Source organism: Equus przewalskii, chromosome 30 (genome assembly GCF_037783145.1).
Source record: "Equus przewalskii isolate Varuska chromosome 30, EquPr2, whole genome shotgun sequence".
In the NCBI taxonomy this organism is placed as follows: Eukaryota; Metazoa; Chordata; class Mammalia; order Perissodactyla; family Equidae; genus Equus; species Equus przewalskii.
The window spans coordinates 18,427,135-18,452,880 of NC_091860.1; the positions used below are offsets into that span (position 1 = coordinate 18,427,135).

A 25,746-nucleotide genomic window follows, 5' to 3' on the forward strand; every position below is an offset into this window, starting at 1 on the left:
GAATCATACAGTCTGTAGCCTTTTGAAACTGTCTTCTTTCACTTAGTAATATGCATTTAAAGTTCCTCCATGTTGTTTTGTGGCTTGGTGGCTCATTTCTTTTTATTGCTGAAGAATATGCTGTTATATGATGTATCACCATTCACCTACTGAAGGATATCTTGGTTGCTTCTAATTTTTGGCAATTGCAAGTTTTTGTGTGGCCGTAAGTTTTCAACTCATTTGGGTAACTACCTAGGAGTCTGATTATGGGATCATGTGGTAAACCTATGTTTAGCTTTAAGAAACCACCAGACTGTTTTCCAAAGTGGTTGTGCCATTTAGCATTCCCACCACCAATGAATGAGAGAGTTCCCGTTATTCCACATCATTGTCAGCATTTGGTGCTGTCAGTGTTTTGGATTTTAGCCATTCTAATAGGTGTGTAGTGATATGGCATTGTTGTTTTAATTTGCAATTCCCTAATGATATATGATATTGAGCATCTTTTCATATGCTTATTTGCCATCTGTATATCTTCTTTGATGAGGTATCTGTTCAAATCTTTTCCCAATATTTAATTGGGTTGTTTTCTTATTGTTCCTATTATATATTATATACATATAATATTGATTATATATAATATAGATTATATATATAATATGATTATATATATAATATAATCAATATTATATTGTCATATAATATATAATTAGATTATATTTTATGTTAAGTATTATTATTATTGCTATTTCATGTTATTGAGTTTTAAGAATTCTTTGTATATTTTACTTTTCCAATTAAAATCTTTGGCATCCTTCTAGCATGGAGCCCACCTGTACCACTCACTGTTCCCTGACTCTGCTCAGGGACACTTGCCTTGGCTTACAGCACTGCCACCTGGAAAGCCTTCCTCTAGATCCACCTGTCAGAATCCCACCCAGGTCCCAAACCATCTCCTCCATGAGCCTTCATGAAGTCTCTTGAAGTGCCAGCTCTCTCCCCCATCCGGGATCTCCAGCATTGAGTTTGGATTATTCATCTAATTTTTCCCACTCTGCCTTGTTTACAACTATATGAGTAGCAATTTGTAACTTGATTAGGACTTGTAAATTAATGAGGAACAGAGTTGACCTAATAGTCATTATTTTCTTGACATTATTTATCACAATATCTTAAACATAGTCGGTACACGGATATCTCTTGAATCATGCTGAGAAATAGACAGTAGAGGAACACTAGAGGGAAGGCAAGAAAGTTGGAGAGAGGCAAATCAGAGTGATATTGCAGTGTCTTGTAGATTGCTCAGATCTTAAAGGAGGTTTCTTGTTCTCAGTAACTGTTCCCACCTCATCCCTGCCTTTTAGATTAATGACAATATTTTTGGTTTACTTGGCGAACCTCCACGTGTTACCTAATCTATATAGGCATAAAAGTCAAATGCAGATTTGTATTTCTGCCTCAGTCATTCTTCGGATTATGGCACATCCCAGGATAGGTGTGTCTTCAGACAAATTTCCGTAGAGATCATTAGTATAGATCAAATTATGAATTTTGGTTGATGTGACTTTTCTTAAAAACTTTAAAATAAAAATAATTCATGCATACGTTTTTAAAAAATGAAATCGCTTAGAATTCTTTGTTGTGTTTCTCTTCATGACCATCTGGCTCTCTCTGTGAAGAAAATACTTTTAACTACTTTTATATTTTGTTCTCCTAGTAGCTATGTCGTCATCTCTAAATAATTTGCATAGCTGTTTGTTTCTTGAATTTTTTCAACCTTAAAAATTATCTATTAGTATCCTACTATAATATCTCCATTTATAAAAAATAACTATAAATTCTCATTAGGGATGAAAATTTTGTTTTCTTTCTTTCTAGCCAGTACTATAACCCCTTCTGAACTCTGTTTTATTTAAATGGAAGTAACCAGAGGAAAGAGGAAAACAAAATTTATTTTAAACCTTATTACTACAAGAAAACTTCATAGTTTAAATGTATAGTTATATAAATTGTAGGCAACCTCTAATCTACTTTTAGAAAAACCTATTTAGGTCTTTTTGGTATGTTTTACTTGGGTAACTAAAGTTTCTGGAAATGCACTAAAAAGCTGAAAAGGGTAAAATATCTGTGGTTTTCTTAAAGTTTTCTATGCATTTTTAACATAGTTAAAAAGCTCAATGTGATAATTTAACAACTCTTATTTCCTTCCAGCATCCTATTCCATAGACATAACAAAGCAATGAAAGAAATATGATGACTGTGAAATGTCCCTTGGAAAAGGAAAAATACCAGTGGAAATGTACTAATCTATTTGATTAAAATGTACCGAAAAGAATCTCACTCCTGCCAGTGCACTGACCTCGCTCTTTGTTCCCTGCAGAATGGATGACGTGTTGATTGGGGCACCTCTCTTTATGGAACGCGAATTTGAGAGCAACCCTAAAGAAGTAGGACAAGTTTACCTGTATTTGCAAGTGAGCGCTCTCGTCTTCAGAGACCCACAGGTCCTCACGGGCACTGAGGTTTTCGGGAGATTCGGTAGTGCTGTGGCACATTTAGGAGATCTGAACCAAGATGGATACAATGGTAATTCACACAAACGTAAACGTGTGCAAGTAGTTTAAGTAACTGTTTACGTTAATTTCATGTAACTGCTATATGAAGTAAACAACGGGCATCCTAAAGTATTCTCAGTGGTGTGTGTGGTACAGTTATTATTGGTTTTTAATAAATCATCAAAAATCTCAAAGCAATTTAGAGTTTATACGTTTTGGCTGATATGGATGTTACATGGAAATTTTTTCACCTTGGTTTAAGGAGTCATATAACAGCTCTAAATAAAGGCAGCAATTACTTTTCAAATTGATATTTGGATTTAGTGACTTGAAGAGAACTAGAAAATCTTCTATATGTACAGCATCTATACAAAGAAATACATGTCGATATATCAGCAAGTATGCTGCCTTCTGATTAACCCGTATGGGTTATATACAGGTTAGGCTGAATTTTAATTGGTCTGTAAACTTTAGCTGGAAGGTAGCTTCAAGGTTTGCAGTAAAGTAGTGTTAAATTCCTAGTTTAGGAGTGTGGTTCTTTAAGTTAGGAATTTGTGAATGCCTGCTAAGTAGCCTCTCCTCAGAAAAATGTGCAAGCTCACACAAAATTTTTCATCCATTTTCAGGACCTTTAAATTAAGAACCAAGGAATGGTGGGTTTCTTGAAGTTTGAGGAAGTAATTTGTTCCAATAAAATAGCCTAGGGTATATTTGCATCAGATCAGTATTCATTAGTACCTTTGGCAAGTGGTATTGTACTTTTATGATTTCTTTGAAAAAACATGTCTCAGCAATGTATGGTTACCCATTTTTAAAGTCCCATAAAACATAAATGCATATTAAAAGCTCATGGTAGCAGGAAAATTTTTTTGAAAATACAAGCTCATTTTTAACTGATTTGCTGCTTTCAAAAACTGCCCTATTCTTGAGCATCCTAGTAAAATAAATAATGGTAAATTATCTAAATATTCATCATATTTTTTTCTGTTTGTCTTTTCTCTAACACCCTTAATGATATTTTTAAGAGGAAAGAGAGGCAGTTTTAATGACATAAAAGGGATTCTGCCTCTATGAGCCTTGGTGGTCCTTGGGTATAAAGAGGGTAAAATAATGCCAAACTGGGGCAAAACTAGGGGACAGATGTAGACTCATTGACTTAGAGGAAGTGAAGAAAGTGCGCCTTTCCACCTACCTACCATGTGACAATATCTTTATTTTCTACAACATTCTGAGTTTTTAGATCACTTATCTTTACCTGTTAAATGAAAGTGGATTTATGATCCTCATTCTGTGGTCAAAGCCTCATAATGGTCATGTGGTCAAAATTCACGATTTATCCAGCCTCAACAGACTTACCTAGGAACAAAGAGAAATGAATGAATGATAAAATGAGGACAGATACTGTCATTCCCTTGGGTGGACTGTTACGTTATTGTGTGATTGGTCATCTTTCTCATGTAAAACTGAGCATTTGTGTGTACTGTTTAGAAGACTTCTGATGAACACTATGTGTGGAAGGTTATTATCATTCAGTACTATATTTAAGTGGGAGTTGGGCAGTAGGGCTCCTTCTAGGTTTCTCAGTGTCTTCAACTATAAAATGGGTCTTGCCTACCACATGGGATGATGTAATCATTCATTAAATGATATAACCTTTGTGAAAGAGGTTATTTCTTTTAACAAGAAATTCTCAGGTACACTGCCCAGGTGCCTCACCTGATCTACCCACCAGTGATGGAGCCAGCTCTCACTGTCCCTCACTAAGTGTTCATGTAGGCTACCCTCTGGCTGCTCCTCAAATGGGCCAAGCTCCCTCCACCTTTGGGCCTTTGCACAGCGGTTCCTTCTGCGCTTCCCTCTGATTTCACGTGGTCAGTCCTGTCTTGTCCCTAGATTTCAGTTTCAATATTGGCCTTAGAGATACCTTGACTGACCTCCTAATCTAAAGAAGAATCCAGCCACTCTCCATCACATCAACACTTTTAAGATTCTCTACATAGCATTTGTCACTCTTCATCTTTTCTTGATTATTTATTTATCCAAATTGTGTATTATCCACACTAGAATGTCAACTTTCTAAAAGCAGTGTCTGGTTCACTGTTGTACCCACTGCATCCGACACATAGTAGTCACTTGGTAAATATTTGCTGGACGGATAAGAGAGAACAAATAATTTATCGCTACTGTGTGACTACAGAATTTTTATGGAAAACTTAATAAGCCCTTTGGACTTCATGATAATGCTCTTCAATGATATTTAATTCTATTTCGAAAACACTCTTCTTTATTTCAAAAATATGTTTATGCGTCTCTGCTTGTAGACATTGCCATCGGTGCACCCTTTGCAGGCAAGGATCAAAGAGGCAAAGTGCTCATTTACAACGGGAACAAGGATGGCTTAAACACCAAGGCTTCCCAAATCCTGCAAGGAGTGTGGGCCTCACAGGCCGTCCCTTCCGGATTCGGCTTTACTTTAAGAGGAGATTCAGACATCGACAAGAATGATTACCCAGGTAAGGTTTTCTTTCTTTCCCCAAGAGAAAGAATCCACTGCCCAGAGAGCCCCTTCTCTGGAAAATGCATCATGTGCAAGCAGTTCTTTCACAAAGCCAAGGGCAAAGCTCAATGGCACAGGTTTCTTGTGTATGATTCCAAAGTGACTTCACGAGAATCTAAAGGCAGACAAAACAAACCCTCCTTTTCTTGGCAAGAGACAATGTTAGAAAGGCAAGATGCTTTTAAAAAACTTCAATGGACATAAAACTTGTCAACTTTGCAACAAGTTTTTATTTGAAACCCCTCAGTAATCTGGTCTCCATTGACAAAGACAGCTCGCATGAGAGTCTTTCCTAAGCAATTTATTTTAACCCTGTAATTCTCTTTTGAGCTCATAATGCCTATTAACTTATGAGTCTCAGCATTTCTATTGGAAAGCTCACATTTTTAGAGCACATGTATTTTCCAGCCATGTTTTGTGGTTTTCCAAAGATAGATTGAATATTTTTGAGTGGAACAGAAAGAACTGCTTCATGATAGAGATCGTAAACTATTGGTGATTACCTAATTCACATTGAGGACTCATGGAAATCCATACAGCACAGAGATAATTCATGTTTTCTGCATACTATATGGAAATATGGATTTGTCTGAAGAGATTGAGTAATCAGGGTTTTTAGCAGAGAACATTAGACTTCTTGGTTTTATGGTTCAATTTTTACTTTTATGTTGGTTATTTTAAGATGGTTTCAATAAATTCTTAGAAATCATTAATAGTCAACTGACAGCTTTAACTGTTTATTAAAACCTTGTCTCTTTCTCCCACCCCTCCCCTAAGTGGATATTTTCCACATGTAGAGCTTTCTCTGGTTTGGGGCAGCATTCCAATCAACTGACTGCCTAAATATACATCACTAATTTCAATCCTTTGGCTTTTTCTCCCCCTCTTGGATTAGGCAAAAATACTGCAACAAATTCTTATAGATTTGCCAGAAATCTTTCATGGCACTAACAAAGACATCATAGTGGGCTCAAAGCGGATTTAGTATTATATTGTATGCCAATACTTTCTTCCTGTGGCAATTACAAGAGTATCTAAAATTTATTTTCTCAGCTTGTATTATATTAGTCTAATCAATGATGGTTAGTTTTTTACTGAGGGACTCATACATAATATATTCTATTTTAAGTAATCCAAAAATTAGGTCCTTTATGTGATTCCTTCCCAAAATATGTCAAGGTGCTTAATGAAATTCAACTCCTGGGTTGCAACTTTAGATAAACAGTTAATTTAGAAAGTTATTGCTATGCGTTCTGCTTGCCATCGTCTTCCCTTAGTACCAAGGAAATCTGATGGACAGATGGCTGTGCCTCCACAACGTAAAGGAAATAAGGATGTACCGATGCATAGCCAGTCCATTGACTTCTGTTGAAGTCTCCTAAATAAGGGACAAGAAGGAAAGGAACATGAAGCACCTTTTCTCTCAATATTCTCTCCAGGGAGGAGGGGCAAAAAGTAGCTGTGGAGGGAAAAGAGGAGTTAAAGTAAGTGCAATGTTAGTAATGGATCACCTATTAGTTATGTCCTTTGCATCCCTTCTTAACAATCAGAAAAAGGTCATTGAAGCCATTCACTGGTTGATAACTTTATCTGATTCAGTTTATAATAACTAATGATGTTAACGCAGTGTACCTGTCCGTCTGTAAAGTAAAAATTCTTTACTAAGACAGGACCATTAATGCCGCTTCTTTGAATTTTTATCCCTCAAGATAGTCTTGAGACCTTCAGAGTTTCTCTCTACATCTTAGTTACTAGACCCGGGTTCTGGTCCCAATTCTGCCTCTCAAATGAGAACATGGATATCTTGTGATTCATGATCCTATAACATATTCCCTAATCCTCGTCTTCTTGCAAAAAGAATGCCAAGAATGCCCCTCAAAGAAGCCTTTTTATCTTGACGTCAAGTTGCCAAGAATCCATCAAAAGGGAAACTGCCTTATAGACAGGCGACAAGGTCCTGTCCACTAGCATAGCAGATTTGAAATTTGCAGGCATAATTCAGAAATTAGACAGATAACTTTCCTCATTTTCCTGTACATGAATTCCATTTAGCTTCTCAAGCCTCCAGGTCCATCATGGTGGAAAACCCTAACCTTGCAGTCACTTCTAGATTCAGACTTAAGCTCATTTGGGTACACGTTCATTCAGATTTAAGACTCTCTCCTTCCTGCCTCAGCAGCCACTCTCCCAAGGAATGGAGTAGCAGGGGATGTGCCTTCTGTCTGGGGATTTGGAAAAGAAGCATCTGGCCCCAGGGCATCATCTGTCATTATTGGCCTCTAGCTGAAGGATAGCTCCATCTCTCGTGGTCTTTGCTCAATCTTCCTTGGTTAATTCCGTGTCTGTGTAGTGACTACTCTCAAAAGTTCCACATGTCCTGGGTTGTCATCCTATTTTGGCCTCTTCTGGTCCACTTTCAGCAAGTGGTGCCACCGTTGGGACTCAGATATTCTCAGGTTGGGTCTCAGGTTTCTGAGATTGCCCTTAGGTTTATATACCTAGATTATTCCTTTAGCCATTGCCAGTTTCCGCCTTGGCACCATGTTACTTCAGCACTTAATGGGGTTTCAGTCTTCTTGGGTTTTGCCTGGAAAGTAGCAAAAGCCTTCTTTATTGGGTGGCATTCTTTCCAAACCCAAAGTTCCTTTTATAAACTCTATGTTCTAGGCCTCGATGATCTGTCTTGTGATTTTCCAAACCAGTCCTTTCTGGAACTTAAAAAGAAATACAATTTTCCTTTTCTCTGGGATCCTGCTCTTTCAAATCAAAGGAACTCTGCCTTCAGACTCTTGTGCCTTCTATGAGTTTCAAAATCCATTCAACAAATTGACTTTCTTCTAGGATGTGTCTATCTGGTCATCCTCTAGAAGCAGTGGTTCTCAATCTTGGCTGAGTATTAGAATCACCTGGGGAACTTTCAAAAATGCATGTACTGGGGGCTGGCCCCATGGCTGAGTGGTTAAATTCACGCCCTCCACTGCAGGCGGCCCAGTATTTCGTTGGTTCGGATCCTGGGCACGGACATGGCACTGCTCGTTGAGCCACACTGAGGCAGCGTCCCACATGCCACAACTAGAAGGACCCACAATGAAGAATATACAACTATGTACCGGGGGGCTTTGGGGAGGAAAAGGAAAAAAATAAAATCTTTAAAAAAAAAAAATGCATGTACTGAGGTCACCCTCCAGACCAATTAAGTCAGAATCTCTATGGGTGGAACTCAGACTATGGTAACGTGTTTAAGTGACCTGGGTGAATCCAATGTGCAAGCCAGCTGGGAACTAAGGCTCTAGAGCAAGGGTTCCCCACTTTGATGAACATGTGGATCACCTGGGCACCTTGTTCAAATGCAGATCCTGATTCACTAGGTCATTTGGGTGGGACAGAGTCCTCATTTCCAGCAAGTTCCCAGTTGATACCATTGCTGCTGGTCTTCACACCACATCCTGAGTGACGAGCTCTGAAACAGTGAGCACACCAGTCACCTCCTGTTTCTTAATAATGGTTAACTGCACGGCACCTCTCAGATGTTTTGATTTACCAAGTATGGGATGGGGTTCACGGATTTGTGGTTTTACCCGGGACCCTACTTTGAGAAACGCTGCTCTCAAGTCTTTGTGTTCGGTTCCCATGCCTACAGTAGGCAGATGTGCTGTTTTTCTTTTGGCAAGAACCTGTTAGCTAAGCTCTGGCATTTCATTTGTTCTTTACTGGGGGGTCAAACCAACCCGAGGCTCTTTTCTCCAGGTTGCCTCTGTGAGGTGACCACCATGGGGATGCTCGGGTGCACCACACACTACGGCCTCATCTGGGAAGATTAAGGAAGGCCCATTGAAAATGTTTAACTTTTCATGTACTCCTCTACATTTCGTGAAAGTTATCTGTGCATTTAAAATGATGCCTCACTGACTTTCATTTAAAATATAGTATCATGTTTGCTAGGACTTAACACACTTTAACCTGGCTTAAGCCATAAAAGGAGATATTTATGTTAAGGCTACAGGAATACCTCAAGGGAACCTAAGGACAGGGACTCTGCCAGGTCCCTGACAGGGACTGACTGGGATCCAAGATTGTCAGGACTTTCTTTTTTTCTCTTACTCTGGTCTTTTCTTCTCTCTGACTATCTGCTTTCCTCTCTCTGCCAACCATATTTCTCTGAGCACATAGTACTGGAGTTCCACAGTTTGCATGTAGCAGTTGTACTCACTCAAAGAGACTGTCTCCAGTTTATCTTAGTCCCACATCCTGGGGAAGGGAATCTGACAGGCTCTGAGGCAAAGGGTGACATTTTCCAAAAAAGTACAAGTTGACTTGGGGACTGTGCAGGTATTCCAATAGGTATCCACTCCGACTGCCCTGTAAAACAAAACAAAACAAAGAAAAATGGCCCTAGGAAATAGGAATTAGAGTAAGATATGAAAAAAATAAAAGAAAAATTTATTGTATTTTAAAAATGAAATAATAGGGGCCGCCCCAGTGGCATAGCATTTAAGTTCACATGCTCTGCTTCTGCAGCCTGGGGTTTGGAGGTTCAGATCCTGGGCGTGGCCCTACGTTGCTCATCAAGCCATGCTGTGGCAGCATCCCACATATAAAATAAAGGAGGATTGGCACAATGTTAGCTCAGACACAGTCTTCCTCAACCAAGAAAGAGGAAGATTGGTAACAGACGTTAGCACACCAAAGAAAAAAAAAGAAATAATAAAAATGATTTTCAAATTGCTCAGCAATATTTTTGTGTTCCTTTTGTTTCAATGTTTAAAGGAAAAATAAGAAATTAATTCAGTCAAAAAATATGTATTAGCATCTGCTATGTACTAGACATTGTGCTGGGACTCGGGGGGGGGGCAGTGGCAAACAAGGCAGACACAAGTCACTGCCTTTGCAGAGCTGACATCCTAGGGAAGAAGGACAGACAGTTAAACAATTACAGCAAAATGTGAGCAGCACTGTAATGGGAAAAGTAGAGCTTACCATGGGACCTGTGGGAAGGATGCTCTTCCCCATCTACAGAGGCGGGGGAAGACTCCCGTATGAAGACACCTCTAAGTTAACCTCACATGAAGGCTGAGTAACAGATGGCCACAGGGTAGAGACAAGCAGAGGGAACAGCAGATGTGAAAGCCCAGAGCTAGTAAGAATGCATGGCTACCAGAACCACTAAAAGCCATTCTGCATCACTGGTATATAAATAGGATGTGAGGCTGGAGAGGTAAGCTGGAGCCAGATGGAGAAGCCATTCTCGATTTGGGCTTTATACTGAGGAGAATGAGAAGGCACTTTAGAAGTGGCGCTCTGGCTGTGGTGCAGAGAATGGACTGGTAGGGCACCCTATTGATGCAGCTCAGTTAGAGATGACAGTGGCCTGAACCCACACAGTGGCAGTGGGGTGTGGGAAAGTGGATGGATGCAAGAGTTTTTTGGGAGATGGGCTCAACAGGACTTAGTGACTGTTGTATGGGGAGGTGGGGGCAAGGGCGAAAGAGAGGGTGGATTTTGAGTGACTTCCAGTTTTTTGGAGTTAGCAGCTAGCTGGATGGTGGTGCATTCACTGAAACAGGGAATGTTGAGAAGAAGCAGAACTGTGGGGAAAATGATGATCTTTCCCCCCCGAGTCTGAGATGTCTTGGCCCATGCAGGGGTGATGCGGAGTAGCATGGGTAGGATGCTCCAGGAAATGGGAGGCCCAAGGCTCAGCCAGGGTCTCTAGGCACTGAGCGGGGCAGGCTCTGAGGTGGTGGCTGTGCTTGACGCCAGCACAAGGAGTGAGTGGGATCTGGTCAGACTTCCTCATCAGTGATTTAGGATCTGGAGTCCTTGCCCAAAGCTTTCTGAACCCTCTTGTCACCTGCTCAGGGTCTTTTTCTCAGTCTGTCAAATTATAAACTCAGGAAATGAAGGACGTGAGTGGTGCCTTCACACTGGATTGATGGAAAATTCTTTTTGTATCTTGGCTGTTGTGTTGGCTTTCTCCAGGATATCCTAGAATAGAAGAATTTGCAAATTTGTGAAATATTTAAGTATTCAAATACAGATCTTTTTTGGAATAGAATAGTATATAACATTTGAAAAGCTTCAAGCACAGTTGCTGAAGATTATGCTTGTGAATTTTAAAAGCATATTATGAGAAAAATATTGTTGGCCTTTAGACATCTTATAATTATTTGGTCTTAATCAAATGAATCACCTGAAGAAAATGTACAAGCTCTGTGGCTTCATATACAGGCACCTTCGAGTCTCCTGACATTACTTCCAAAACCCAGGCTAATTCCATGATCAGGGCTGCTGCAAATGATATGCAGGTTGTGCCCAGCCAAGAGACAAGTGGGGGCAAATTCATATACCAAGGGAGGGAACAGGGGTGTCTTTTTAAACGCACACACAGGCATGATGTGGTCTTTCAGTGGCCCTGTTCTGGGTCCTCCGTTCTAAATAGATGAGAAACAAAATCCCAAACCCTGTCACTTTACCTACCCGGTCGCCTGCAGAATTCATGCGAAAACAATGTGAAGCAAACAGGTTTGAGATTCTGAATCGAATGAGTCAAACCAGTTGGAATTGTTATGGTATGTAACACACTTGAAAAGCTGTGCTTACCAAAAGAGATGGTTTCTGATGGGGTTCAGGTGGGTTTTTACCCATTCCTGAGTGAACACTTGTCACTCATTTTAGGTGCCCGAATGCTTAGCAGCTATTTCTAAAAGCATAGCAGCATTGGCTTCCCCGCTCTTCGTTACCTGCCTTCTTATCCATTTATGGGCCAGCTGCTATGAAATCTACCTATGATTATGGCAGGGCACACACATGGCCCCATTTGTTAGACAGCAGCAAGAACTCTTTCCACGTTCTTGACACAACCCAGCTGCCTTTTACAGGAAGAAAGAATAAAGTTGATTATGATGTTTGATATATATTTTTTCCATCCCCAGACTGACTAGAAATCAGCTCACAGAGTACCTGCAATAATCAAAAGCACAGACGTGCAAAAGGTGGTTTGATTTATATTTACTCTTCGTCACACGATCTCTTCTGCACATTACAGATGTTCTGTATTTGAGCAGGACCAGATAGTCTTCTTGCCTTAGGGAAAAAGAACACTAGCAAAGAGCAGGCATAGGGCCAATTAATTACTGACATTATTGGAATTATAGCAACTGTTACTACTGATAATTAAGAGTCCAAAGCATTCCAGCCATTGCTGGAAAATACAGTTCATGTCCATTGGAATATTATTTTTGAATCTCTCTCAGGCACACATACATATACTCACAGTTATATATATATATGTCTGTGTGTGTGCGCGTGCGTGTGTGTGTATTTTTTGTATGTACGTGCATGTGCACAGCAGGAGAGTGTATGGGGTAAGATTGGATGACACCCCACTTCTTTCTTTTTGGGAAACATCAAACCAATATAAAAATCACCATATTAAAGTTAGCAGAGTGGCTGTGGACAGGAGAAAAGAAATCTGGCTGCCTGGGTTCAGAGTCCCATCCACCACTGATGAGCTCTGTGACACTGGACAAGTTATTTGATTTCTTTGAGGTTCCATTTCCTTATCTGGTATTATGGGGCTAATAATACCTACTTCCCTGGGTCGTGTGCTTGCACTGTCTGGATTGGGAGAGGATTTTTACAAAATGTTGTGAAACGGCTTAGAATAGGAACGGAAATCCATTTGATTCACATGAACAGAATCAAAGCTACTTTATACTTCACGGACTTATTGGGCCACATAAGATGTTGAAAAACTGCATTCTAAGATTCTGGAGATGGACGCGTAGGTTTAAAACTTAACTCCTCTGCTTCCTGGCTGTATAAGAGTGAAGCCATTTCTTAACCTCTCTAAACTCCAATTTCCTTACCTGTAAAATTAGATAATAATATGTTGGTATAAAGAGGGAATGAGATTATTTATATAATATGAAATGAGATGATACATTTAAGCTAAAATGAGTTATGTAGAACATAGTTTAATAAATGGCAACTCTTCAATCAAGTTTTAGGACAAGACTCTATATCTTGGAGGTATTTTTTATGCATATTAGTTGATATCTTCTTTTGCTTACTCAATTTCCATGGTACCCAATCGTAATTTACACTACTATACTTGCTTCCTCTGTTCCAGACAAATAGGAATATGAGAATATGAACATAGCTATTGAGACTCTGCTCAGTTGAGAACCACTCATAAAATTCCTGCTGCTGCACCCTCACTAGAAGCTTCTCTGATATCATAAGTTGCTGCCCTCCTAAGATGTAATTCCACCACTCACCCCATCCTACTTCCACCTTTAAGTGGGAGATGAGGCATAATGGACTTCTTGTACATCTCACTACTGTGACGTACTGAGTGCCAGGAATGAAAAATGCTCAGCCCCTTAGCCATTTAAGAATATTTCATTTCATGTAAATTAGGCCCTAACTATGGTGATGACAATGGCAATTGAAAGGAAGGAACTGAGGAAATAATGTAAAAATGAAAAGGAGACAAGACTTAGTAAGGACTGGCTGAGAGGGAAGGTAGAGGAGGTGGGAGTGAGTAAGGAAGAGGTGATGTTAAAGATGATTCTGGAATTTTGATCCAGGGTACCCAAGAAAAGTTTGGTATAATGGACAGACATATAGAGACTTCGTTGTGGAAATATAGAGACTCTACTATAGAAATAATACTTTGAATAATTTTCCTAACATCTAACTTAACCGCTCAGTAATTCTCTAGACTTCTTACAATAAATATGGTCATCAGCACACATATATAAATGGGGGTCATAAATATTTTTGTTTCTGGCACCAAAATTCTTTTTCCTACTCAAAATACAGATGTGTTCCGGGTTTTATGTTGGTGCTCATTGGAAAACTAGGGTTGACTAGGGGAGTATCTTGTATACATTAATTGAGTGAAAGCATTTCAGAGAAGAAACAGCTGTGATAGTCAGGAATCCCTAAAATTCACTCATCTTGTCTAATCCCATTAAACATGATTGTATAACAAGGCCATCTGCTAAATGCACAGTCCAGACGTCGCATGGTGGGGGAGGGGAAGTCCAGGTTTGGTTGAGGAGCAGAAATCTCCCAGGCTGTAAAACTGAAGAAAAACATGGGCTGAATGCCAAGACTATCGTCTCGTTCAGGCCCCTAATATACGATGATTATATCATGAAGCCGCCTCAGACAATTAAACCAAATGAAGTAAAATGACTCATCATCTCTTTTAATGAGTGCTTTGTGTGTTTGTGATGTGTGTGTGTGTGTGTGTGTGTGTGTGTGTATGTGTATAAAGCAAACAGCCAAGCAAGAGAAAATCTACACAAGAGAACAAATAAAAGGGTAGCTTTAACCAAAAGGAATAATGCATTTTAATCAAACCTTGAGCTCCTTGAAATTGATTTGAAGTTTAGTTGAACTAAGTTCAGATCTTATAGTCAAAGTTTATTTTTACTTCTCAAACTACTACTCAAGTTTTGATGAAAAGCAAAACACTGTATTCTCATTGAGCGAGATTTTCATAGTTTCATTATAAACACGTTAGAATTTAGAATATTATGTTTCTTGTAAAAATATCTTAGGAATTTAGATTAAATTGATTTAATTACGTCAACTGAAAAAGTTCTTGGACTTGAAGGATTTGAATTGAGTAGTGTCATAAAGTAGAAGTAAAAATGAATGCAGAGATGAAAGACTTCAATTCTAGACCTGTTGTCCCAAGACAATGTGACTTTAGTAATTCAACCTTTCTGGGTCTTATTTTCCTTACTTGAACGTGGTGTGGATAGATGGAATGCTTCTCCAAGGGTCTTTTTAAACTCTGGAGCTCTCTGATTCTATAATTCAAAATCTACACTTACCGCCTCCCAGATTTCTCTGTAATATTGGCTAAATTATTAACCCTTTATCCCTGAAAAAAAAAAAAAACGAGTAAAACTATACAAGATTTTTTTCTTAACTTTTTCTTGAAAATAATTTCAGACTGACAGAAAAGTTGCAAAAATAGTACAGAGAGTCCCATACGCCTCCCCCTAATATTAACATCTTATATAACTGTAGTACAATTAGCTATTTGCTAATCTATAGACCTAGTAGATTCTAATAGAATTTCACCATTTGTCCCACTAGTGTTCCTTTTCTAGTCCAAGATCTCATGCAGGATCCCACATTGCATTTCATTGTTGTGCCTCCTTAGTCTCCTTAAATCTGTGACAGTCCGTTGATCTTGCTTTGCTGTCATGACTTCGATGCTTTTGAAGAGTACTGGCTAGACATTTTGAAGAATGTCCCTGCACTTAGATCTGTCTGATGTCAGCTCATGATTAGATTGAGGAATGTATTTTTGGCAAGAATACCACACAGGTGATGCCATGCTCATCTCAGTACATCATAGCAGGAGGTCCATGATGCCTGCTGTCTTTTTGCACATTGATCACTTGCTTGTGGCCATACTGGCCAGGTTTCCCGCTGTAAAGTTACTGATTTTCCCCTTGTATAATAAGTATCTTTGGAGAGATACTATGAGACTATGCTTATCCTGTTTCTCATCATACTTTTGCCTGCCTCATCTTTGAAGAGTCAGCCAATATTGAAAAATTGTGTCTTATATCCAAAGCTGGTTATCGATGATTGTAAATATTACATTAGAACTCCATCACACACCTGAACTGCGTCCCTCCACACACTTGAACTAGCTTCTAAGGTACAACTTTCTTACATTAGAATTGCAATTAATATAGAAAGAATGGCAAAAATAGAAAATATTGATTAGGCAGTAATAATTGGTGTAGGTGAGAATCATCAAGAGATGCTAAGATTAGCAGGCAAAAGTATGATGAGGTACAACTTTTCACAAATAAGATTAAATCTTTCATAAATACTTAACCCTAGAGTCTGTCCTAGACAGATTCAAATTATATCCCACTTGTAATTAGTAAATATGTCACTAGATAACAGAATTCTAACCATATGGCTATTACCTTTATATGCTACATGCCACCTGTCAGTTTAAGTTTTTATTTTAAATAGACTTTATTTTTTAGAGCAGTTTTTTTTTAAAGATTTTATTTTTTCTCCCCAAAGCCCCCCAGTACATAGTTGTATATTCTTCATTGTGGATCCCTCTAGTTGTGGCATGTGGGACGCTGCCTCGGCGTGGTTTGATGAGTAGAGCCATGTCCGCGCCCAGGATTCGAACCAACGAAACACTGGGCCGCCTGCAGCAGAGCGCACGAACTTAACTACTCGGCCATGGGGCCAGCCCCTTTAGAGCAGTTTTATGTTCAAACAAAATTGAGCAGAAAGTACAGAGAGATCTCAGTTTCCCCCCGCCCCCGACACGTGCAAAGCCTCCCCCATTATCTACATCTCCCATCAGAGTGGTACATCTGTTATCATTGACAAACTCACAATGACACATCATAATCATGCAAAGTCCATAGTTTACATTGGGGTTCACTGTTGGGTTTGTACATTCTATGGGTTTGGACAAATGTATAATGACATATATCCATCATTATAGTGTCACACACAATGGTTTCATTGCCCTGAAAATCCTCTGTGCTTCCCCTATTCATACCTCCCTCTCCCATTAACTCCTGGCAGCCACTGCTCTTTGTGCTGTCTCCATAGTTTTGCCTTTTCCAGAGTGTGATATAGTTGGAATCATACACTATGTACCTTTTCAGACCGGCTTCTTTCACTTAGTAATAGGCATTTAAGTTTCCTCCATGTTTTTTCGTGGCTTGATAGCTCGCTTCTTTTTAGTGCTGAATAGTATTTCATTGACTGGATGTACCACACTCTATCTATCTATTCACCTACTAAAGGACACCTAGCGTGCTTCCAAGTTTTGACAATTATGAATAAGACTGCCATAAACATTCACGTGCAGGTTTTTGGTATAGACATACATTTTTAATTCCTTTGGGTTAATACCAAGGAGTGAGATTCCTGGGTTGTATGGCAAGCGTATGTTTAGTTTTGTAAGAAACCACCAAACTATCTTCCAAAGAGGCTATACCATTTGCATTCCCACAAGCAGTGAATGAGACATCTTGTTTCTTAACAACCTTGTCAGCATTTGGTGTTGTCAGTATTTTGGATTTGGGCCACCCTAATAGGTGTTCAGTGTTATCTCATTGTTGTTTTAATTTGCATTTCCCTGATGACTTATAATGTGGAGCATCTTTTCATGTGTTTGTTTGCCACCTGTATATCTTCTTTGGTGAGGTGTCTGTTGAGGTCTTTGGTCTAGTTTTTTTTTAATGGGGTTACTTGTTTTCTTATTATTGAGTTTTAAGAGGTTTTTTTGTATATTTTGGATAACATCCTTTATCAGATGTGTCTTTTGCAAATATTTTCTCCTAGTCTGTGGCTTGTCTTCCTATTCTCCTGATATGGTCTTTCACAGAGCAGAAGTTTTTAATTTTAAAGAAGTCCAGCATATCAATTATTTCTTTCATGGATCGTGCCTTTGGTGTTGTATCTAAAAAGTCATCGTCATACCCAAGGTCATCTAGGTATTCTATGTTATATTCTAGGAGTTTTATAGTTCTGTGTTTTACATGTATGTCTGTGATCCAGTTAATTTTTGTGAAGAGTGTAAGGTCTATGTCTAGGGTTATTGTTTTGCATGTGGTTTTCAGTTGTTCCAGCACTTTTGTTGAAAAGACTATCTTTGTTCCATTGTATTGCCTTTGCTCCTGTGTCAAAGATCAGTTGCCTATATTGCTACATGTATTATGACACTCTGTTGTTAGGCACATATATGTTAAGGATCATGTCTTCTTGGAGAATTTACCCCTTTATCATTATGTAATGCCCTTGTTTATCACTGATAACTTTCCTCACTCTGAAGTCTGCACTATCTGGAAGTTCATATAGCTACTCCTGCTTTCTTTTGATGAGTCTTAGCATGGTATATCTTTCTCCATCCATTTACTTTTAATCTATATGTGCCATTATATTTAAAGTGGGTTTCTTGTGATAACATATAGTTGGGTATCGTTTTTGTAAACCTGTTCTGGCAGTCTCTGTCTTTTATTTGATGTAATTAGTCCACTGACGTTCAAAGTGGTGATTGATGTAGTTAGAGTAAGATCTACCATAGAGGGGCTGGCCCCGTGGCCAAGTGGTTAAGTTCTCATGCTCCACTTTGGCAGCCCAGGTTTTGCTGGTTCAGATCCTAGGCGCAGATATGGCACTGCTTGTCAGGCCACGCTGAGGCAGTGTCCCACATAGCACAACCAGAAGGACCTACAACTAGAATATACGACTATGTCCTGGGGGGGTTTGGAGAGAAGAAGAAGAAGAAGAAAAGGTAAGATTGGCAACAGATGTTAGCTCAGGTGCCAATCTTAAAAAATAAAAAGATCTACTATATGTATTACTATTTTCTATTTGTTGTCCTTGTTCTTTTTTTTTTTTTTTTTGAGGAAGATTAACCCTGAGCTAACATCTATCGCCAATCCTGCTCTTTTTGCTGGGAAGATTGGCCCTCAGCTAACATCTGTGCCCATCTTTCTCTATTTTACATGGAGGATGCCACCACAGCATGGCTTCATGAGCAGTATGTGGGCCCATGCCCAGAATCCAAACCAGCAAACGCCGAGCCACCGAAGCAGCCCATGAACTTAATCGCTACACCACCAGGCTGGCCCCTTGTTCTTTGTTGCTATTTTTGTCTTCCACTCTTTTTCTGCCTTTTGAGGTTTTAACTGAGCATTTATATGATTCCATTTTCTCCTTTTTCTTAGCAAATCAGTTATACTTCTCTTTTTTACTTTTTTTAGTAATTGCCCTAGAGTTTGCAATATGCATTTACATTTACAACCACTCCAACTCCATTTCAAATAACATTATACCACGTCACAGGTAGTGAGAGTATCTTAAAATAGCAAAATAATTTTAATTCCTGTCCCTTATATCATTGCTGTCAGTCATTTTATTTACACATAGTATATATGTATATACATAGTATATATGTATAATTACATATTACATTAACATATTACATATTAATTTATAAATTGTATGTAAATATACATAAGCATACCTAGTTGAATATAGCGTTGCTATTATTGTTTTGAACTGTTACATGTTAGATTGATAGATCTAAATTTCTGACCTATGTAGTTTTCTTTCTCCCTAAAGAACTTCTTTTTACATTTCTTTCAAGGCAGGCTTATTGTCAATAACTTCCTTCAATTTTTGTTTGTCTGAGAAAGTCTTTGTTGCTCCTTCAATTTTGAAGGATAATTTTGTAGAGTAAAGAATTCTAGGTTGGTGGGTTTTTTCTCTCAACACTTTAAATATTTCACTCCAGTCTCTTCTTGTTTGCATGGTTTCTGGGGAGAAGTCAGATGTAATTCTCATCCTTGCTCCTCTATAAGTAAGGTCTTTTTTGCCTCTGCCTTCTTTCAAAATCTTTTCTTTACCTTTGATTTTATATCATTTGAAAGTGATATGCCTAGGTGTAGTGGTTTTTTTTTTTTTTTTTTTGGTATATATCCTGTTTGGGGTTCTCTGAGATCCCTGGAACTGTGGTTTGATGTGTGACATTAATTTGGGGAAACTCTTGATCATTATTTTTTAAATATTTCTTCTTTTTGTTTTTTCTCTTTCTTCTTCTGGTATTCCTGTTACATCTTTTGTAGGTGTCCCATAATTATTGGATGTTCTGTTCTGGGGCTTTTTTTCCAGCCTTTCTTCTCATTGCTTCTCAGTTTTAGAGGTTTCTACTGAGACATCCTCAAGCTCAGAGATTCTTTCCTCAGTCATGTTCAGTCTACTCATAAGCCCATCAAAGGCATTCTTTATTTCTGTTGCAATGTTTTTGATCTCTGTCATTTCTTTTTGGTTGTTTCTTAGAATTTCCATCTTTCTGCTTACATTACCCTCTATTTCTTATCTGCTGTCTACTTTATCGATTAGAGGCCTTAGCATATTAATCATAGTTGTTTAAAATTCCTGCTCTGATAATCCCAACAGCCCTGCCATGTCTGGTTCTCATGCTTGCTGTGTCTCTTGTGACTATGTTTTTGCCTTTTAGCATGTTTTGTAATATTTTTTTGATAGCTGGGCATGATGTTCTGGGTAAAAGGAACTGCCGTGAATAGGCCTTTAGTCCTGTGGCAGCAGGTGTTGGGGGAGGTGTTTTAGAGTCTTAGGATTAGGTCCCCATCTTTAGTGAGCCCATGCCTTTGCACTATGGACCCCGCACATGCTTCTCAGCTTCCTTCTCCCCGTGTAGATAGGACAGGATGGCTAGAGCTGGCTGGGGTGGGGGGTTTCCCTTCCCCAGTTCAGTTAGACAACTCCGGTTAACTAGTTTCTCCTGAAGGCAGACCTTGTTAAGAAGAACACAACACTCTGGCACTTTCAAAATGGTTCTTTTCCCCTTCTCCCTGCCCGAAGCATAAGGGGAGTTTCTCTGTTATCCACTTGAGAACTGGCCAGAGATCCAGGAAATAAAACTCGCAAAACTGTGCCCCTTCCCACCCCCAGAGACTGGGGCCCCTGGCTTTTTTATCTCAGCCTTGTCCACACTGAGCCTTCCGCGATTCACCAGTTACAGCTTCGGTTTCCTTGTCCTCGCACTGGTTGCCGTGGAGGTCGGTGCTCTGATAAGTGGTGATTCTCTGTATTTGCCTGTCAGTCTCTCCAATTTGGGGGCAGCATTTTACCCTGTGACCTCACTTCTCATGGATCCAAGAAGAGTGGTTGATTTTTCAGCTTGTTAGGCTTTTTACTTGTTGTTAGGATGGAGTCACGACTTCGAAGATTTTTACACACTAGCCCAGAAACCGGAAGTCTGTCGGTTTAAGTTTGAACTAACTACCTTCCAAACATTCAATTGTAGAAGCTGGCTTCTTTCTGAAACTCAAGGCACCAATAAATATGACAGGATATCATTTATACTAGATCTCGCTTGTAAATATATAGTTAATAAAAACTCGCTGGCTTGCCTTGGTTCCTTTCAAGGGGGATGGGAGGATGTGGAGGAGTGGGAATAAATTCTCCTGTACTTAGAACCCCTATATTATTTCTGACCTCCTGCTGCATGTTCTTTCTATGAGTCCTTTTTAATTTATTAATATATGATTTCAAAGCCATCTTTTAGTGTAATTCACTTGAAGCATGCCTTCTGTCTTTGCGCACCCTGGACATTTTCCCGGGGGTTCACTTCCCACTTAGGAACTCAGTTCAAATGTCACTTTCTCAGGAAGCCTTCCCTAGCTGTTGTCCTTTCTCTAAAAATACTTATCTCAGATTGAATTGCACGTTCGTGTGATTATTTGATAAATGCCTCTTTTGCCCCACTAGGCCTGACATTTTATTAGTTGAAAGCAAGTACTGGATTTACTTTTGCTCATTATGGAGTCCTGAGTGCCCCCAAGCAGTGGTTGGCACTAAAGGCATCTAGTAAATATTTGTTGAATGAGTGAATGAATGAATGGAAATAAAGGAGTGAATGAATAAACAAACCAATTTCCTCATAGCCACACATCTTGGCATATAAACTATTGCTCTCCTCTCTCTTTACTTGGCCACTATCTTCCAACTCTACTTAAAAGCAGGGAACTATTTTATTCCTGTGCAGAATAAGAATAGAAATGTAAGTAGAGACAATGATGTCTTTTTAAGTATTTTGACATCCTCTCCTGGGGTCGTGAGAGGCTCTGCTCACTCCTGACAAGCAGAACCCTTGACCCTAGTTCTGTATCCACTGGACATTTAAGTGCTAACGGTTGTTCAAACTACTAGACCAGGAGAGCTGGTAGCCAGCATGGTAGAAACAACACCAAACTGGGAGTCAGGGGGCCCATATTCTGATTTCTTCTCCCATTATTTATCAGCTCTGCCATCTTGGACATACCTCTTACATCTCTGAACCTTAGCTTCTCTAGCCATAAAAGGCAGGTCATCAGACCAGTTTCTCACTCCTCAGGATTGTTGTGAAGGCTATCTGCAAACTCTAAAGCACTCTGCACAGTCAATTCTTGCTATTTCTTAACACTCTCCACCAAATGGAGGTGGGAGGGACCAGAAACAAGCTCTAATGCTGAAATCCAGACTCTTTGCTCCAGACCTACGCCTGAGCCTTCAGGTGATGACTCAGGTAATTTATGCCTAAAGCCTATGAGGGAGGAGAGATTTTCAAAACGACTAACCCAGCAGCAAAATCCTCTTCCATACTTCCTGTTTGCAAACATTGCCCATGTGATGCTCTTCTTTCTATATGGCCATCATCTTATGTTTTCCCACTGACGTTTTGCTGTGATGATATCATTAATAGCTGGTTTCCTGAAAACTACCAACCCTAACAGAAATTCATGACAATGTGAGTGTACAACAGAAAGCTTGGAGTCTGGCCCGTCTTCAGACTTGATTGTGAAGTAGGTAAAGCTCATTTTGGGGGATGCTCAGTCTCTCTCATCTGCTGCTTCCTTTTCTTTCTGTCCCCAAGAGCTCCTCCACACCAGCAGCAGAAACTTACACAATTTCCTTTTCTTAAACATGTAGTGGGGAAGGCTCTAATATCCTTGTTCTCATCAGGATGTAAGTGATCCAGCGGAAGTAGGTGGCACCCAGAGACTCTAATTCAGTGGGTGCTGGCCTGCATTTTTCATAAGCCCCCCTGGAGAGTCGACTGATAGATTCTAAGTGCCTCGAGGGCAGGGACTTCGTCCACTTGCTTTCTGTTAAATCTTTGGCAACTGGGACAGGACTTGGCTCATGGTGGGCTAGTGGGTGTTCAATAATGAGTTGTCGAATGTGGGTGCCCAGGATGGTGAACAACTGCACAAATATTCTTCCCTTCGTCTCCTGCCTCCCTTGCAGCTCTATCAATGTGGTTCTTAGTGTGTCAGTGTGCTGGGCGGCCATAACAAAGCACCACACACGGGGTGGCTTGAACAGAAATTTACTGTCTCTTAGTTCTGGAGGCTGCAAATCCAAGATCAAGGTGTGGGCAGGGTTGGTTTCTTCTGAGGTCTCTCTCCTTGGCGTGTAGGTGGCTGTCTTCCCTCTGTGTCTTCAAATGATCTTCCCTCTGTGTCTATGTCCTAATCTCCTCTTCTTATGAAACCCAAATCAGATTAGATAAGGGTTCACTCTGATGTCCTCATTTTAAAGTAATTATCTCTTTAAAGACGTTGTCTCCAACTAGAGCTGCATTTGGAGGTACTGGGGGTTAGGACTTCATCATGTGAGTATGAGGGGGGACACGTTCAACCCATAACACTTAGCAAACTTATGTAGTCCCCTAAGGTTTTAATCATAGGGTTTTATCTGTCAGGCTGGATGTCGGGGAAGTGTCGTCTTGCGAGATACTAGGTTCTTCTGGAGACTGTGAAATCCTTCCCAGTAGGCAGCCACTTATAAATGGGACTGCTCCTAAAGAAACAAACTTTTCTCCAGGACTTTTAGCAACTGACTGGACAGCACACATATTGTAAGTGTGGCTATGACAAGGATAATGTAACATGGAATGCGACATGTGAAACATCAAGCAATAGTAGAGAGAAAGGGGTGATTCTTACAGCCACAGGATGCTAGTAGCGTATAGAAAATTATTTTCATGAAACACACTCATCATTTGATACTTCACTGTTATTTTTTTGTGGGTTTTTTTTTAAAGGAAAATAAACCCTCCGCAAATTAGAATGTTGCAACCTAATACCACGGTCCAACTCATGAATGTTTTTCTTCAGAGTTCATTTGGAAGCATTTCAGACAGATTGTTAGGATTATTACTTTCTGGGATAAAATCATGCATTTTATTTTCCAAAAATTTCTTCCTCAACTCATAACCTTCCTCTCAGTAATGTTTTGCATGTTGCAATAAAAAAGCAAGGAAGAAAGGCAGCCTCTGTCTATTTTTAGATTAACACATTTGCCAAACTCAAGGAGACTTATCTAAATGCCTGCTTCCCACAGACATGAGCTGCTTTTCCAGTGCCAAACACTTAAGCCAATTTCATAACCCACTTATAAGTCAACATTGCCGTATTTACACACCATCTTTAACCCATCGTTTAACATGCTGTCTTTAATCCTGTTACTTCCCTTAAGATCATCCTTATGTGAAGGTGAGCAGACCCTAGGTGAGTCCAGGTAAACAGCTATCCTTGACAACCTTCTTTCCTCTCTAAAACGCTTGTATGCTGTGGGAAAGGGCTTAGCAGAGATGGAGCCTGGACCATGATGAGAAGTGCCTGGAAGAGCTCTATGAGCTGTGAGGGTCAGCAATGCCAAGACAGGAGCCAGAAGTCTGCGGACGATGAGCTCAGGGAGCTGAGTCATGGAGGTGAGCACGTCTGATGTCCAGGTCTGGTTGAGCCAGGAGAAAAGCCAGAAATTAGCTATCCCATAATGGAGGTAAAAGGAAATCCAAACCCTGCAGGAGCAGAGCTGACTCAAGAGGCAAAGGAGAGTCCTGGATTGTAAATCAGAGCAGAGAAATCATAGCCATGCGACCCCAACTTATTCTACTGAGCTCTTGGCTTTCTCATCTGGAAGAAGACTTCATCTACACCTTGAAGACTTCACCAGAGATTTGGCAGTGAATAGCGGCTTGTCCAGAGTCACTAGGAAGCCAGGGGCAAAGTGAACTGCAATTTATTATTATTTTTTTTAATTTTTATTTTTTCGGATGTACATCATATTTCAAATTCTGGTACGTTACATCATGTTCACCACCCGAACACTAATTATAGTGCATCCCCTCACATGTGAGCCTAATCACCCCTTTTGCCCTCCCCTCTGCTCCCTTCCCCAATGGTAACCACCAGTCCAATCTCCACTGCTATGTGTTTGGGTTTTTTTTTTTTTTGTCATTTTTATCTTCTACTTATGAGTGAGGTCATATGGTATTTGACTTTCTCCCTCTGACTTATTTCACTCAGCATAATACCCTCAAGGTCCATCCATGTTGTCACAAATGGCCGGATTTCATCATTTCTTATGGCTGAGTAGTATTCCATCGTGTGTAAATACCACATCTTCTTTATCCATTCGTCCCTTGATGGGCACCTAGGTTGCTTCCAAGTCTTGGCTATTGTGTATAATGCCGCAGTGAACATAGGGGAGCAAGTACTTTTATGCCTTTGTGTTTTCAAGTTCTTTGGATTACTACCCAGCAGTGGAATAGCTGGATCATATGGTAGATCTATCCTTAATTTTCTGAGGATACTCCATACTGCTTTCCATAGTGGCTGCACCAGTTTGCACTGCCACCAGCAGTGAACAAGGGTTCCCTTCTCTCCACACCCTCTCCAACATTTGTTGTTTCCTGTCTTGTTAATTATAGCCATTCTGGCCAGAGTGAGATGATATCTCATTGTAGTTTTGATTTGCATTTCCCTGATAGCTAATGATGTTGAGCATCTTTTCATATGCCTGTTGGCCATCTGTATATCTTCTTTGGAGAAATCTCTGTTCAGATCTTTTGCCCATTTTCTAATTGGATTGTTGGTTTTTGTTGTTGTTGAGCTGTATGAGTTCTTTGTATATTTTGGATATTAACCCCTTATCTGATATGTGGTTTGCAAATATCTTCTCCCACTTGTTAAGTTGTCTTTTCGTTTTGTTGATGGTTTCTTTTGCTGTGCAGAAACTTTTTAGTTTGATGTAGTCCCATTTGTTCATTTTTTCCTT

The 25,746-nt window shown here is 39.7% G+C and overlaps 1 protein-coding gene across 1 annotated transcript in view; it reads left to right on the plus strand.

Moving 5' to 3' along the window:
- ITGA8 (integrin subunit alpha 8) overlaps window positions 1–25,746 on the plus strand; it is a 165,374-nt gene that overhangs the window by 55,926 nt on the left and 83,702 nt on the right. Inside the window, exons 12-13 of the mRNA XM_070601080.1 lie at window positions 2,363–2,568; window positions 4,859–5,050. Of these exons, the coding sequence (XP_070457181.1) occupies window positions 2,363–2,568; window positions 4,859–5,050 (398 nt within the window). The remainder of the gene's footprint in view (window positions 1–2,362; window positions 2,569–4,858; window positions 5,051–25,746) is intronic.